At 35.1% G+C, this 17582-nt stretch overlaps 1 protein-coding gene across 1 annotated transcript in view; it reads left to right on the top strand.

Annotated features, from left to right (window-relative positions):
• The first annotated feature begins 492 nt into the window (after positions 1 to 492).
• The window catches only part of LOC143398462 (olfactory receptor 9K2-like), a 32263-nt gene continuing 15173 nt past the window's right edge, over positions 493 to 17582 (top strand). The window contains exon 1 of the mRNA XM_076855380.1: positions 493 to 544. Coding sequence (XP_076711495.1) covers positions 493 to 544 — 52 coding nt within the window. The remainder of the gene's footprint in view (positions 545 to 17582) is intronic.

The following is a 17582-nucleotide window of genomic DNA, read 5'->3' as shown; positions in this document are numbered from 1 at the left end:
AGGATGGAATAAGGGAAAAACTGTAGAATATTATTGATCAAATAATACTATGTACATAGGGAATATACCGTAATGAATTCTACTTTTATCTGTACCTTTAAAGCCCCATTTGAAATAAATTGACAGCTTCTCAGATTTCCTTTTGGTTTTGGTTTTGATCATCTTAAAAACAATGAGGAACACTTGTCAGGTATTTTATACACTGTCTTTCCATTTATTTGTTGTTGTTTGTTTGTTTTTGGTACCAAGGATTGAACCCAGGAGCACTTAACCACTAAGCAACATCCTCAGCCCTTTTTCTAAAATATATATTTTATTTAGAGATGGGGTCTCCCTGAGTTGCTTAGGGCCTCAGTAAATTGCTGAGACTGGCTTTGAACTGTCGGTCATCCTGCCTCAGCCTCCCAAGATACTGGGAATACCTGTGCATACCAACATGCCCAACTTCCATTTGTTTTTGTATGATGTTTTTACCATAGATAAAGTGTAGGTATGGATTTTGAAAGCCAGCAAGATGAACTGACTCTCTCATCATACTATAACAGTAAGTATATATTACCAACAAGGCCAATCAATGATGATATTAGCTTGATCACCTGGCTGAAAGAGTGTTTTTTAAGGTTTTTCCATTATCAAGTTGTTCCTTACACCTTCCATACTAGAATATTATATTATAAGCAATAGTATAGGCAATGCTATATTATAAGCAATTCACTGTGGGATCCTATACTCAAGTAGGCAGATGTTCTACCTCTTTGAGACTGGAAGGACTTTTCCTAGATTTGGAGAGCATGATAAAATGTGTCTCTTCTTGCCCATTTATTTATTTAGTCAACCATTATTTATTATAGACTTGTACATACTTATTTTTTGACTTGAAATATAATCCCAAATTGTATTCTTTAAGTTATTGCTTTATGTTTTGCAGCTTTGACCATTGGAAGCTCTATCAAATTAATTCCTGTATCCCTTTAAAATGTCTCATCTGTTGTGTTTGCTAAAAGTTCCATTATGCTTTAACATGCAAGATCCTTAAGACTTTTCTTGGATGCTCCCTGCCTGGTCATAAAAATCTGCCAGTTTTTCAGTTTTTCCTGTTTATATTTGTTTGTTTGTTTGTTTGTTTTCTTTATTTCTCTTTGATTAGGAATATTATTAGAAACCACTGTTGGAATGCTAGATGTGCTTATTGCTACTGGGTGGCATTGTTTTTAGGATATCTCAACAAACAACTAGAAAATATACATGCTAAGCCATGCATACGTATGTGTCTAATATTATTTCACCATTCATCCATCTTTATCTATATTGACCTTACGACAAATTCACACTGATGTCTCCAGCTCCTATTCCATATCATGATTCACTCTAGACTTTTCCTTTACTAATCTGTAATTCCTCATTCCAACAGTAAGAAACCTGGTGACCTCCAACATCTACCACACTTTTACTCATTTTTTCAATTCCAGATGCACACACAGAGTTTTGAGATTGTAAATTTACAACCTTCAGGAAAAAAAAATGCCAAAGAGTGTGTTATGTTTGTGTACCTTCCTTTTGTATTTAGTCTTATAGTTTCTATTTTTTAATTTAATTTTTTTAATTTATGCATGACAGCAGAATCCATTACAATTCTTATCACACATGTAGAGTACAATTTTTCATATCTCTGGTTGAACACACGGTATATTAAAACTAATTTGTGTCTTCATACCTGTACTTTGATTTCCTTCTTTAGGGTTCTGTAGTTTTCATTGTATGGATCTTTCACCTCTTTCATTAAGTTGATTCCCAAGTATTTTTTTTTTTTTGAGGCTATTGTAAAGGGGGACGTTTTCCTCATCAGGATGATATACACAATTTAAACAGACCAGTATCACGTGACGAAATCAAAGATGCCATCAGAAGGCTACCAACCAAGAACAGCCTTTAGGACCAGATGGATACACAGCCAAGTTTTACGAGACCTTTAAAGAAGAACTAATACCAATACTCTTCAATTTATTTCAGGAAATAGGAAAAGATGCAGCACTTCCAAACTCATTCTATGAGGCCAATATCACCATGATTCCAAAACCAGGCAAAAACATATCAAAGAAAAAAAACTTCAGAACAATATCTCTAATGAACATAGATTCAAAAATTCTCAATAAAATTCTGGCAAATCAAATATATATATATATCTCAAAAAGATAGTTCACCACAATCAAGTGGGGTTCATCCCAGGGATGCAAGGTTGGTTCAACATATGAAAATCAATAAATGTAATTCATCACATCAGTAGACTCAAAGATAAGAATCATGTGATCACCTCAACAGATGCAGAAAAAGCAGTTTACAAAATACAGCACCCCTTCATGTTCAAAACCCTAGAAGAACTAGGAAAAACAAGAACATATCTCAACATTTTAAAGGCTATCTACTCTAAGCCTCAGGTTAACAGCATTCTAAATGGAGAAAAATTGAAGGCATTCTCTCTAAAAATTGGAACAAGATAAGGATGAACAAGTCAGAGAAATTAGACAAAAGAAATCAAAGGATCACATCGGTTACACATCCACATTTTTACATAATACCATAATAGTAACTGTTGTATTCTGCTACCTTTCCTATCCTCTTGTAATGTTTTGAATAACCAATAAAAAAATAAAATTAAAATTAAAAAAAAAGAAATCAAAGGAATACATATAGGAAAAGAAAAAGTTAAATTGGCACTATTTGGTGATGATATGATTCTACACCTAGAAGACCCAAAAAGTTCCACCAGAAAACTTCTAAAACTAGTAAATGAATTCAGCAACATAGCAGGATATAAAATCAAACACCCACAAATCAAAGGCATTTCTGTATATCAGTGACAAATCCTTTGAAAGGGAATTGAGTTGACTTTTATGCAGAGTCAGAGGTAAAGATCTAGTTTCATTCTTCTACCTATGGATACAATTTTCCCCCCACCATTTGTTTAAAGGTCTACATTTTCTTCAGTGTTTTGGGCAGGTTTGTCTCTTATGAGCCAGGCTACATGGGCAATGACCAAATAGACTCCATTTTGCCCTGAGACTCCACATCATGTAAGAAATGCTTCTCACATGGGAACACCCACCTCTGTACCCATCAACAGTTGCTTAGCATAGCATGTTTGGCAACAAAAAATTGCAACTCTTATGCAATGGAAAAATGTCCTATCTTTGGTTCCCATTTTTTTTAACAATGTACCCTTTCAGAGATTGATTGTCTGGAAGTTAGTAATCATTCTTTAACTTGTACTCAACTAGGGACATTTTGGCTCACTCCCTTTTCTGCTTATGATATTAGATCTCCTGAGGTTTCTTTATGGTTTTGAATCACAGCAACAGCCATTTATGCTTTAATATCATTAGGGATTATAAAATGTGTACTCAACCCTGGGAGGGGGTTGTAGGGTATAGACTTGCAAACTACCCTTGGCCTGCCAGCTGGTGAATCCAGATCACCAACCTGTGAATAAAGGTTCTGTATCCTGCTTTAAGATGGACAGGGTGATTTATTGCCATCTTGCCTTAACATTTCAACTGTAGTTCTTTAGTATAATTTGAAGTTGGGTCTTCTGTTACCTCCAGCATTGCTCTTGTCACTTAGAATTGCTTTAGCTTTTTAAGCAAGTTTTTAATTATGTCCACTTCTGAATAAGCTGAAATTCCCAAATATTGTTATTTATGTCCATGTTTATTTTCACTCTGTACTTAGGTTGTTATTATTTGTAATGGCTTGTGCTCATATTGTGCCCATTCCATCAACTCTTTTCCCAAATCCAAGTCAAAAGTTCAGAATAATAAAACTCTTTAGGTGTCTTCCCCAAGTAGCACCCACTAAGATTTTTTCAGGTAGTATTTACAAAGATTTTGCCTTAACTTTAATTTTTTTATTTGAGCTTTTTACAATTATACATAGTAGTTGAGTTTATTTTGACAAAATCATACATTTGTCAAATCTGATTTCAATCCCCTCTCCCCACATTCCCACCCCATTTGCCTGCTGCATTCTCCTTTCTCTACTGATCTTCCTTCATTCGTTTATTTATTCATTTTTACTGGTACCTTCTACATATACATAAAGGTAAAATTCCATGAGGCATATACATACATTCCCATAATGTGATTTTGTTAAATTCATCCCATATTTCCTCCCCTTTCCCATTCCTCATCCCTCTCTTTTGATCTCCTTCTTCTATTCCACTGATGTTCTCTATATCATTGTAATATCTAATCCCTCCACATATTCCACCCACCTTCTTTCCTTTATTTTGCTCTACCTTCCACATATGAGAGAAAACATTTGACCCTTGATTCTCTGAGTCTGGCTTACTAGCAAATGCCAAAATTTCATTCTTCTTTATGGCTGAATAAAACTCCACTGTGCATATATACCACATTTTATTGGTCCATTCATCTATTGGCAAGCATCTGGGGTGATTCCATAATTTGGCTATTGTGAATCCTGCTGCTATAAATATACCTTTTGGATAAATTCCAAGTGGTAGAATAGCTAGGTCATATGGTGTTTGCATTCCTAATTTTTTGTTTGTTTTATGTTTTTTTTTAATCTGTACATACTGTTTCTTTTATTAATCCAGAATGGCATGCTACAGATACTGTTCAGCATGAACATTTATTCAATACAAAAATGGCTTCCAAGCCTTTAAAAATGAACTTGTAATTAGAGTATAAAATGGAACGTAATATCACAACTGTTAGGAAACATTGAAAGGATTCACACACACACACAAAAAAAAATGCTATAGTTAGAATTTTAATAAACCAGGAAAAATTGAAATGTTTTATAATTCATCATATCATCTACAATGGCACTGATTAAATAGTTTTCAGCTTTATCTGGTATTTTGCAACTTCATCACAACTAGTGTTTGGGGTTTTTTTGTTTGTTTGTTTTTAAGTTCACTACCTACTTGTATGTTGTGTACATACATAAAAGTAGCAACTGGTTTTTCATTTAAGAATAATCCAATATGCAGAATTTGGGGCCTTAAGTCTTTTTGCTTCTTCCTTTAAAATGCTTTGGAAAATCTGCTACGAAACACATTTTTTATAGGTGACAGTAAAGTTACATAAAAACCTACCTACATAACATCACAGCAAAACATGATGAACAAAAAGTACAGCATCAAAAACAGAAAAAACGCTAAAGTCACTGAGAATTTTGACACATCAAGTTTTGCACACAGTCAGTCCATGCCCCTAGGGGTCTGGTCTTTTGAGTAGGAATTCAAAAGGGAAACAGGCAGTTCCCACTATTCAGACAGCTTTGCTAAGATTTCCTCAGTAATGTTCAACTCTTGTTTTACATAAAGGCTTTTAAAGCTACTTTTGTTAATGTTACCGATCCTTGCAACTATGAATGTTCATTTGATGACATCCGGGTTTCATACAGACAAAATAAATCAAAAAGAGAAACAAAAAAATTTATACATTTTTACATATAAATTTAAAAACCTTGTATAAATGAGTTGTTATATATAAGATGCTGATGCTGAGGGGGGGAAAACTTTATACAGTTTCAAAAAAAGGGAATACATTTAAAAAGGAAACACACATACCACAACACTAAAGAACAACACCATTGAACAATGTATATTCATTTAAACAATAAAAAGTAACACCACCATAAAAGTTGTTTCACACAGGAAAAGACAAACGCAAACACACAATGGCGCTGCATTCATTGTGACCCTTTGGTTTAAAAAAAAAAAAAAACAAATGTAAGAAGATTCATTCTCAAGCTCATATTTAATACAAATAATACAGAACCAACTCTATTTGGAGAGTCGCTTCAAAATTGTTTTTTTTAATTTTTTTTTTAAATGAGTCTTTTAAAACTAAGCTATTGAAAACTACATAACAGTAGCCAAGTGGCACAAAATGAAGAGTACAAGAGCTTTCTTGTGGGGGAAGGCAAACCAAGGACCAGCCCTCTATCTTACCTCTTGGCCACTTCTTCCAAACTCTCCCAAGATTTATCTAATAAACTTTCTGAGAGAGGTGCAGGCCTTCTGCCCACCTCCCTGGGGTGGTGTAATTGGGGTTAGGGAGAGGCAAACACCACACAGAATAGTAAGGGGGAGAAATAATGGGCAAGGTACTGGGATCGAGAAACAAGAGGTACAAGTTTTTGCCATGGTGGCACCCCATGCACATGCTGCCCACCCCCTCCTCCATTCCTAGTATTTTGAGGAATGTCCATACTGCTTTGTAAAGTGGTTGTACTAATTTTATATCAATAATGTAAGTATATACCTTTCTCCCTACATCCTGTCAGCATTACTATTATTTGTGTTCTTGATAATTGCCATTCTGACTGGAATAAGAAAAAAATCTTAGTGTTGTTTTAATTTGCACTTCCCTCATTGCTAGAGATGCTGGAATATTTTTCATGTATTTGTCGGCCATTCATGTTTCTTCTTTTGAAAATGTTTGTTTGGTTCTTTTGCCCATTTATTGATTGGGTTACTTACTTATTCGTGTTAAGTTTTATGAGTTCTTTATATATCCTAGATATTAATCCCCTGTTGAAGGAGTAGCTGGCAAAGATTTTTTTTCTGTTCTTTAGACCCTCTCCTGTGTTCTTAATTGTTCACTTTTCTGTGCAGAAGCATTTAAATTTAATACCATCCCACTTGTTGATTCTTGGTTTTGTTTTGGTTTTTTGGTTTTTGGTTTTTGGTTTTGTTTTGTTTTGTTTTAGTTTTAAGGGTCTTTTTAAGGAAGTCAGTGCTAACACCTATATGATCGAGCGTAGACTTTATGTTTTCTTTTATCAGTTGCAAAGTTTCTGATCTAATTGCTAAGTATTTGATCCATTTTGACTTGATGTTTGTATAAGAAGAGAGAGAAATTTTTCATATTATTTTACATATGAATATGTAGCTATCCAGGTACCATGTGTTAAAAAGGCTATATTTTCTTCACCATATTTTTGACAAGTATCCAATGTCTGTAGGTACGGGGATTACATTCTGTATCTTCTATTCCATTGGTCTTCACGTCTATTTAGATTCCAGTACCATGCTGTTTAATTACTATAGCTCTGAGGATAAATGAGATCAGGTGTCATGGTGCCTCATGCATTGCTTTTCTTGTTCAGGGTTGTGTTGGTTATTCTGGTCTCTTATTCTTCCAAATGACTTTTAGGACTATTTTTTCTAGTTCTATGAAGATCCTTGTTTGGCATTCTGGCTTAGATCAAGTATAGTATCTAGTTTTGTGAAGAACTGAATTTTATTTTGATGGGAATTGCATTGAATCAGTATACTGCTTTAGGTCGTGGATATTTTTGCAATATTAATTCTGCCCATCCAAGCATATGGAAGGTCTTTCCGTCTTATAAGATCTTCAATTTCTCTCTTCAGTGTGCTACAATTTTCAGTGTAGAGATCTTTCTCCTCCATGGTTAGATTGGTTTTCAAGTTTGGGAGTTTTTTGTTTGAGGTTATAGTGAAAGGAATGGTTTTCCTGAGTTCTTTCTCAGCAGATTCACTGTTGGGGTACAGAATAGCTATTGATTTATGAGTGTTGATTGTGTATCCTGCTACTTTGCTGAATTCATTTATCAGCTTTATATGTCTCCTCCTGGAGTTTTGAGGTCTTCAAGATTTAGGATCATATAATCAGTAAACAAAGATAATTTGATTTCTTCTTTTCCTATTTGTATCTCTTTAATTTCCTTCTCTTACCTAATTGCTCTGGTTAGAATTTTGAGAACTGTATTGAATAGAAGTGGTGAAAGCAGACATCTTTTTCTTGTTCCTGATTTTAAAGGAAATGCTTTCAGTTTTTCTCTTTTCAGTATGATGTTGGCTTTGAGTTGGTCATATATAGCCTTTATAATGTTGAGAAATGTCCTTCTATCCCTGGTGTCCTTAGCATTTTTTAAATGAATGGTGGTTGTATTTCATTTTCTGCATTTATTGAGATAACCATATGATTCTCATTCTTAATTCTATTTAAATGGTCAATTACATTTATTGACTTACATGCAACTCTGGTATAAAACCCCTCTAATAATGGTATAATACATCTTGATGTGTTTTAATGCAGTTTGCTAATATTTTATTAAGGATGTTTTGCATCTATGTTCATCAGGGATGTTTGCCTGTATATTTTCTTGATGCATCTTTGCCTGGTTTAGATATCAGGATTATACTGGTTTCATAGAATGTATTTGGAAGTGTTTCCTCCATTTCAATTTCATGGAATAACTTCAGAAAGACTGGTGTTAGTTCTTTTTTGAAGGTCTGGTAGAATTAACCTGAGAATCCATCTCATCCTTGGATTTTCTTTGTTAGAAGGTTTTTAATTGCTATTTCAATTTTAATACTTGATATTGTACAGGAAGCCACCCATGAAATGTGCATGGACCTTTTCATCTTTGAAGACAGTGAGTGGGAAGGTCTGGTATTTGGGAACTTAGAGCAGCAATCCCACTGTCAAGATGGCCCTATGCACATGAACTGCCTCCCAGTTCTGTCCAAAAGAGATCCAAAGCAGCATCAGAGATGGGAGTGACCTATTAGGAACCGGGCAGCCTACCTGCCCCCACGTCTATCCTGTTTTTGGCAAAAAACTTTCTATCAATTTCCTGTGATGTGTTAATATAAATAAACCAGTGTGGGCTCCTTTCTTTAGAAGCTGCACCTGTCTGGGCAGCTTGACCTGTTGCTGCCCCCACTCTGAAACATATTTTTCTGTGTCCTGTGATTACTTCATAGTACGATTTTCTTAACTTTTATTTCTCAGCCAGCCCATCCCTCTGGAGGGAAATACTTTCCCTCACCCACTCAGGACATGAGAGAGAATACTGGTCTATTTAGGTTTTCTGTATTTCCTGGTTAAACTTGGGCAGGTCATAAAAATCTAGAACTTTTTCAGTATCTTCTAGATTTCATAGTTTGAGGATAAATTTTCAAATAGTTTCTAATGACCCTCTGGATTTCAGAAGTGTCTATGGCGACATCTTCTTTTGCATCTCTAATTTTGTCTATTTGAGCCTTCTTTCTCTTACTTTGGTGAGTTTGTCTAAGGGTTGATCAATCTTATTTGTCTTTCAAAGAACCAATCCTTTGTTGCATTGGTCCTGTGCTGTTTTCTTTATTCTCAATTTCATGGATTTGGGCTCTGGTCTTAATTATATCCAAAATTCTGCTGATTTTGAAATTATTTTGTTCTTTTTTTCTGTAAGACATGGAGAAGGAGCACAAGCTTATTTATTTGGAATTCCTCTATTCTTTTATATGGGTACTCGATGCTATAAATTTTCCTCTAGTAATGCTTTCATACTGTTCCAAAGATTTTGATATGTTTTTGTCTGTCCTCATTTGTTTCCCAGAATTTCTTGGTTTCTTCTCTAATTCATTTTTCATTTAAAATAGTACAGTTCAATCTCTATGTGTTTATGTGGTTTCAATTATTTTTCTTGGTGTTGATTTCTAATGTTATTCCATTTTTATCTGATAGGGCGCACAGAATTATATTGACACTTTTGTATTTGCTAAGACATACACTGTGACTTAGAATATGGTCTATTTTGGAAAAGGTTCCATGGGCTGTTAAAAAAAAAAAAAGGTAAATTCAGCTGTAGTGGAGTGAAATGATCTGTTGGTGTTTATTAGGTCCATTTCCATTTGATTTATAATATTATTTAAGTCAGCAAAATCTTCATGGATTTTATGTTTAGAAGACCTATCTATTGGTGATTAGGTATGTTATAATCACTCCATATTATTATATTGAGATATATCTGGGATCTCTTATCAAGAAGTACTTTTTTCTATAATTACGTATGCTGACATTTAGGGTGTATATATTTACTATCATAATATCATCTTCTTGGATTGTTCTCTTTACCAGTAAGTAGTAGCCCCCTTTTTCTCTTCTGGTAATTTTTATTTAAATCTGCTTTTTCAGACATGAGAATAGCTACTTCTGCTTGTTTTTAGGCTTTGTTTGTTTAGAATATTTTTCCATCCTTTAACTTTCCACCTCTAGGTGACTATGAGATGAGTCTCTTGCAAACAGTATATAGTTGGGTCTTGGTTTTTGATCCATTTTGCTCATCATTTAATTGGGGTAGTTGAAACTTTGCACTCATTCATAGTATGGATATGTTTTTGTGTTTTCCTGCCATTTTGATTTGTTTGCTATATTTAATTGTCCTGATTTTCATTTAGTTGGTTACTCTTCTAATGATCTTCATCTATTTGGGGGTTTGAATTTGTTTTTGAGTTCCTCTGTTTACAGTATATCTTTGAGTATTCTTTGTAATACTGGCTTGATGATTTAGTTCAACTTTTTCAAGAAAAGTTTATATTTTTATCAATTTTTAATGAGAGTTTTGCTAAAATAGCAATCTTGGCTGGCATTTATTTTCTTTTAGAACATGTGATATCTCAACTCCAGGCTCTTCTTGATTTTAGGGTTGTAAAGTCATAAGTGAACCTTATTAGTTTACCTCTAAATATAGCCTGACGTTTGTCTCTCACAGCCTTTAATATTCTCTCCTTATTTTCTGTGGTTGTCATTTTGATTATGATGTGTCTTGAAGAATTTCTGTTCTGATCTTGTCAGTTTGGGGTCCTGTATGCATCCTGTATATTGATGTCTATCTCATTTCTGTTATGGAGAAACTTTGTTACTATATCATTGAAAAGATGCTGGATGCCTTTATCTATACTTGCATGTTCTCTTCTATCCCAGTGACCCTTGGGTTTGTTCTCTTGATGCTGACCCAGAGTTCTTGTATATTCTGATGATGTTTTTATTTTTTTCTTTATTTCATACTTAGTATTCAAGTTCATATATCCTGTCTTCAAAGCCTGAATTTCTGTTTTCTATGCAATCTAATCTGTTGGTTATGCATTCAAGTAAATTTTTATTGGATTCATTGTGTGTTTCATTCCAGAAGTTCTGGTTGATTTCTTCTCAATATATCTGTTTCTTTATTTAAATGGTGTTTCATTTCCTGTATGTGCTCTCTTAATTCATTCCTTATAATTTCCTTTAGTTCACTGAACATTTTTATAATCAAATGAAATGGACTCCCCTTCCTCTTTTATATTGTATACTTTTGCTTGTAGTTATCCGTTGTTTGGGAACTTTTCTCTGTTTTTGATCTATAAGTAGATGCCCATGGGTGTGAACTGAGGACCCCTTCTGGTTGTTCATCCTTAGCAGTTGGTTGTTGGTTTGGGTATTTATATCTCCTATCCTATGTGATAAAATAATGAGGTTCAGGTGGGGCTCTATCTTGTGTGGGATGAGAATCACTATTACTTGGCTGAGATGCAGGCATTTCTCTTCAGCAGGACCTCTACCCTATGAACTTGAACTGTCCCAATCAAATTTCATTATTTTTTGCTTTGTAATCCTTGGGTCAAGGGTTGGGTGTTGTTAAATCCAGTGTCTTTGTGTTTCTCACTTAGCTGTGAGCCATTGTGGCTACGAGGTAAAGCTGATTGCAGTAATTCATCTCAGCCTCTATTCTCCCAGTAGAAGGGGGATATAGAGGAAAAAGCTCACAAATTGTGTATTTCTGCAACAAGTTTTAAATTGGAAGTTCCAGTAGATAGAGTTTAATCTTGGCTGAACTTTGGAACTCTGTCAGTGGGTATTTGAGATTTGATTCACACCCTCTATTGCTGGGGAGATGCCAGTCTCTGCCGGAAGTCTGGATCTCGAGGGCCTCCAAAAAAATCCACTTTTAGGGAGTAGGGGATAACCCTCCACAGGTTTCACCTTCACCACTATGAATACCAGTTATCCTCCCTGAAGGTGCAGATGCTCCTGTGTGGCTGCTATCAGTGTCTTCCAATAGCTCTTAAGGGGCACCAGCAGCAAATGTACCTTTCTCCTTGGATATCTGGAGCCTGTGTGGTCCAGGAACAATTTTCTTTGTGCCTATTTAAGTCATTGGGATTCAGGTTCACGCTGGGAATTCTAATAGGTGACTGGTGGAAACATCCTACATAAGTTCCTGATCTCTCTAATTCACAGGTCTCTCCAGTCAATTTTATTTCTTTATTTATCTTGATCTGCTCACAGTGCAATATTCTCTGTCTGCCTGCACTCCCTCCTCCCCTCAGTGGCCTCAGCTACCAAGAAGCTAGTGCATCTGTAACACATAATTCCTCATATCATATTCCGATTTTCTGACTTCCTCTACCTTTAGTTCCTTTTATAGTCAAGTATTTTATAGTCAAGTAAATTTCACTGAGTTCTCTTAGTTACCCACCTTGCTGAGGAGCAGTCTTCCTGCTTTATAAATTTGTTGCTAAGGACCTGCTGAGAAGTGAATCCTTCCTCTAATCCACCATCTTCTCTCTCCTCACCTTAACATTAGAACAGAAGAAACCAAGACATTCTCAATATTTACCATTAACTGAACACCATGGAGAAAGCTTTCTCCATTTATCAAGCCCACCAATGAAAAGAAGTAGCAAATCAAAAAGATTTTCAACTTATCAAGATTAACTATATAAAGGAATAATCATTAATACAAACATTTCAACAAGTCTACATTTTTTATGTGGTGTTAAGTACAGATATACACAACAGCCAAGAACAGTCATTCCTTTGAATGGATAAAAAGATTATATTACTAAACTTAGAATACTTTGTCACTTAGCAACAATCAAAATAGTTCTTTATCTTACTGAGAATTGAGCTCAGGGCATCAAGAATACTAAACAAGTGCTCAATGTTAGGGTTTGGATGTGAGGTACCCCTCAAAAGCTCACTTGTGAGACAATGAAAGAAGGTTCAGAGAAGAAATGATTGGGATATTAATAGCCTTAACCCAATCAGTGAATTAGTCACCTAATAACCTGATGGGATAAGCTGGTGGGGTGGAGCTGGAGGATTTGGGGCATATAGGGTGTAGTTTGGGGATATATATTTGTTTTTGGCAAGTGGAGTCTCTCTCTTCTTGCTTCCTGATCATCATGTGAGCCACTTCTCGCTGCCACACTCTTCCACAATGATGTCCTGACTTACCTGGAGCCCTGAGGAATGAGCCTGCTCTCTATGGACTGAGACCTCTGAAACCATAAGCCCCCAAAGAAACTTTTCCTCCACTAAAATTGTTCGGGTCAGATCTTTTAGTCACAGCAGCAAAAAGCTCACTAAAACAGTTTCTGAATTTAGCCCTATGTTTTAAAGAAACTTTCTCAATTATTTATCTTCCAATTTTTCCTCTCACTGAAGTGAAATTTTATAGTGTTTTCCAGTTCAGGGAAGTATGCCCTGCCCCATGTCTAAATTTATTCATATCAGTCGTTTTGGCTAATGAGATGTTAATGTGAAAAGTACTTGCTCATTCCTCTTTTCATTAGTTCCTTTCAACCACTGCTATGGAGATGGAGATGATGCACAGTACTGCCTGATGGAAGAGGAGAAGCAGCAGAAGAGACAATTTGCCTCAGTCCTCCCAGCTAAGGCCATTCATCCTTAACCAGGTAACAATTAAGACTGCATGTCCCACCTCAGCAGAGTTGCCTCATTGATGACTCCAGTTACATGAGGATATACGATGCTGAGGTTTTCTGACTTTTCTCTGTTTGTTGCTTTATTATTATTTTTTATGGTGCTAGGGATCAAACCCAAGGCCTTGAGATTGCTAGGCAAGCACTCTACCACTGAGCTACATCCCCAGCCTTCTACACCTATTTTCATAACAGCCAGCCAATACGTAATAGTAAATAAAAATTTGTTTGAGCACTATGTCTTATGTATTTTATTCCAAATTTTTTTTGAGTGGAACATAAACCTTTATTATTTTGACCCATTGAGATTTGGGGATTCTTTAGGTTGATAGCATACCCTGGTTGATAAAGGTGTTCAGTTACAGATACATAGAGTTACAATCTTGAACAAATAATTTTATGATTGTAAATTTTTAACTGGCTACACATCTATTTAACTTCTATGAATTGAGCTATAGCTGCTCAGTGAGAGAAATAATAATTTCAAAACGTGGCTGATTAACCCTGATATCTTTTAAGAAACACACATCCCAAACTGTGATGTCAACTTGCTGTTTCTCTATGGGTTTCAGTTGTCCTGGGCTGCACACACTTGTAAAAATCTTGCACAGTGAGGGACTCTAGCTTTTAGAGATAGAAATTATTTCATATAGGATAACCCAAATGTAAACCAATTACTTCATATGAAGTTTTGCCAATGAAATACCAACTCTTCCCCTGATGAAGCAAGATACAGATTGTGCAACTGATTCCTCATGTTGTAGCAAATAGTTTGTGGATGGGACAGCAAATCTCACAGGGGTTGAACCCAGAGGTGCTCAACCTTTGACCCACATGCCACATCCCCTGCCTTTTTTTTTTTTTTTCTGGTCGTAAGATCATATATTTCAGTAATTATTAGATTATACTTTTCACTATTTATACAATTTTAAAAAGGCATAGAATACAGGAAGGACAAAATAAAGCCTATCATATCTCAAACCCTGAAGAGGTTTCTATTCTGCTAACATTTTGACATATTCTTGCAGACATCTTGGCTCCTTTGTGCACGTACATTTTTTTTTATTGGTTGTTCAAAACATTACAAAGCTCATGACATATCATCTTTCATACATTTGACTCAAGTGGGTTATGAACTCCCATTTTTACCCCAAATACAAATTGCAGAATCACATCGGTTACACATTCACATTTTTCATAATGGCATATTAGTGACTGTTGTATTCTGCTACCTTTCCTATCCCCTACTATCCCCCCTCCCCTCCCCTCCCATCTTCCCTCTCTATCTCATCTGCTGTTGTTCAATTCTCTCCCTTGTCCGCCCCCCTTTCCCCTAACAACCTCTTATATGTAATTTTGTGTAACATTGAGGGTCTCCTACCATTTCCAAATTTTTGATAACTGAAATATACTAAAAATAACTACAGTTTTACATGTTCATTTCCTTTAAGGGCATTAATTGTTTTATTATTTCTTGTATTTCAATGAGTTAAGCACTTTCTGATATCTGGATCTCCAACTTGTGGTCTAGTTAGGGCCATAATGATGGCCACTGATGACAAGGCCATAAAATGATAATTATTATTTACATCCAAATAGATTTGCTTAGTCATTGATTTTGCTCATTAGTCTTAAATAGGGTTGCTATATAGTTTATGATATAACATAGTCTGTAACATGGTCTGTAATATATTTATGGTATAATAAGCAAGATAGAAATCATCTAGGAAAGTCATTGATCTCTCCTACTCCGATGTTATTTTACCCAAAGCCATGGCCAACATGTTTCTTTATTTTTTTCTCCTAAATTGTTATATATGACAGCTGAATGCATTAAAGTTCATATTACATATATAAAGCACAATTTTTCATATCTCTGCTTGTATACAAAGTATATTCACACCATTCCTGTCTTCTTCATACATATACTTAGGGTAGTGATGTCCATCTCCTTCCACCTTCATTTTTAACCCCCTTACTCCCTCCCTCTCCCTCTCTCCCTTTTGCCCTATCTAGAGTTTGTCTAACTTTCCCATGCTCCCCCTCCCAACCCTACTATGAATCAGCCTCCTTATATCAGAGAAAACATTTGACATTTGGTTTTTTGGGATTGACTAACTTCACTTAGCATTATATTCTCCAATTCCATCTATTTATCTTTAAATGCCATGATTTTATTCACTTTTATTGCTGAGTAATATTCCATTTGGTATATATATCACATTTTCTTTATCCAGTCATCTACTGAAGGTCATCTAGGTTGGTTCCACAGTTGAGATATTGTAAATTGTGCTGCAATAACATTTTTTTCATATATTTGTTGATTGATTGTATATCACCTTCTGAGAAGTGTCTGTTCAGTTCCTTGGCCCATTTATTGATTGGGTTGTTTGTTATTTCAGAGTATAGCTTTTCGAGTTCTTTATATACCTTAGAGATTAGTGCTCTATCTGATGTGTGAGGGGTAAAAATTTGCTTCCAAGCTCTAGGTTACTATTCACCTCACCAATTTTTTTCCCCAAGAAGAAGCTTCTTAGTTTGAATCCATCCCATTTATTAATTCTTGATTTTAATTCTTGCACTATAGGAGTCTGGTTAAGGAAGTAGATTAAGGCACTAATCTGATATGATGGAGATTTGGGCCCATTTTTTCTTCTAGTAGATGCAGGTCTCTGATTTAATTCCTATATCCTTGATCCACTTTGAGTTGAGATTTGTGCCTGGTAGGAGATAGGAGATTAATTTCATTTTGTTGCATATGGATTTCCAATTATCCCAGCATCATTTGTTGAAGATGATATCTTTTCTCTAATGTATGTTTTTGGCACCTTTGTCTAATATAAGGTAATTGTAATTTTGTGGGTTAGTCTCTGTGTACTCTATTCTGTACCATTGGTCTACCAGTCTGTTTTGGTGCCAATGCCATGCTGTTTTTGTTACTATTCCTCTATAATATAGTTTAAGGTCTGGTATAGTGATGCTACCTGCTTCACTCTTCCTGCTAAGGATTGCTTTAGCTATTCTGGGTCTCTTACTTTTCCAGATGAATTTCATGATTGCTTTTCTACTTCTATGAGGAATGTCATTTGGATTCTGATTGGAATTGCATTAAATCTGTATAATGCTTTTGGTAGTATGGTCATTTTGAAAATATTATTTCTGCCTATCCAAGAACAAGGGAGATCTTTCCATCTTCTAAGATCTTCTTTAATTTCTTTCTTTAGTGTTCTGTAGTTTTTGTTATAGAGGTCTTTCACCTCTTTTGTTAGATTGATTCCCAAGTATTTTTTTAAGGCTATTATAAATGGGGTGGTTTTCCTCATTTCCCTTTCAGAGGATTTGTCACTGATATACAGAAATGACTTTGATTTATGGGTGTTGATTTTGTATTCTGCTACCATGCCAAATTCTAGAAGTTTTCTGGTGGAATTTTTTGGGGTCTTCTAGGTATAGAATCATATTGTCAGCAAATAATGCTAATTTGAGTTCTTTTTTTTCCTATTTGTATCACTTTAATTTCTTTTATTTGCCTAATTGCTCTGGCTAGAGTTGTCAAGAACTGTTAAATGGAAGTGGTGAAAGAGGGCATCCCTGTCTTCTTCCAGTTTTTAGAGGGAGTGCTTTCAATTTGTCTTCATTTAGAATGATGTTGGCCTCAGGCTTAGCATAGATAGCTTTCAAAATGTTGAGATATGTTCCTGTTTTTCCTAGTTTTTCTAGTGTTTTGAACATGAAGTGGTGAATGCTTTTTCTGCATCTATTGATATGATCATATGGTTCTTATCTTTAAGTCTATTGATGTGATGAATTACATTTATTGATTACTGTATGTTGAACTAATCTTGCATTCCTGGGATGAATCCCACTTGATCATGGTGCATTACCTTTATGATATGTTTTTGTATTCAATTTTCCAGAATTTTATTGAGAATTTTTGTACCTATATTCATTAGAGATATTGGCCTGAAGTTTTTTTCTTTGATGTGTCTACTGGTTTTGAAATCAGGGTGATATTGGCCTCATAGAATGAGTTTGGAAGTGCTCTCTCTTTTTC

Source organism: Callospermophilus lateralis, chromosome 4 (genome assembly GCF_048772815.1).
Source record: "Callospermophilus lateralis isolate mCalLat2 chromosome 4, mCalLat2.hap1, whole genome shotgun sequence".
NCBI lineage: Eukaryota > Metazoa > Chordata > Mammalia > Rodentia > Sciuridae > Callospermophilus > Callospermophilus lateralis.
This window is presented reverse-complemented; position numbering and strand designations above follow the sequence as displayed.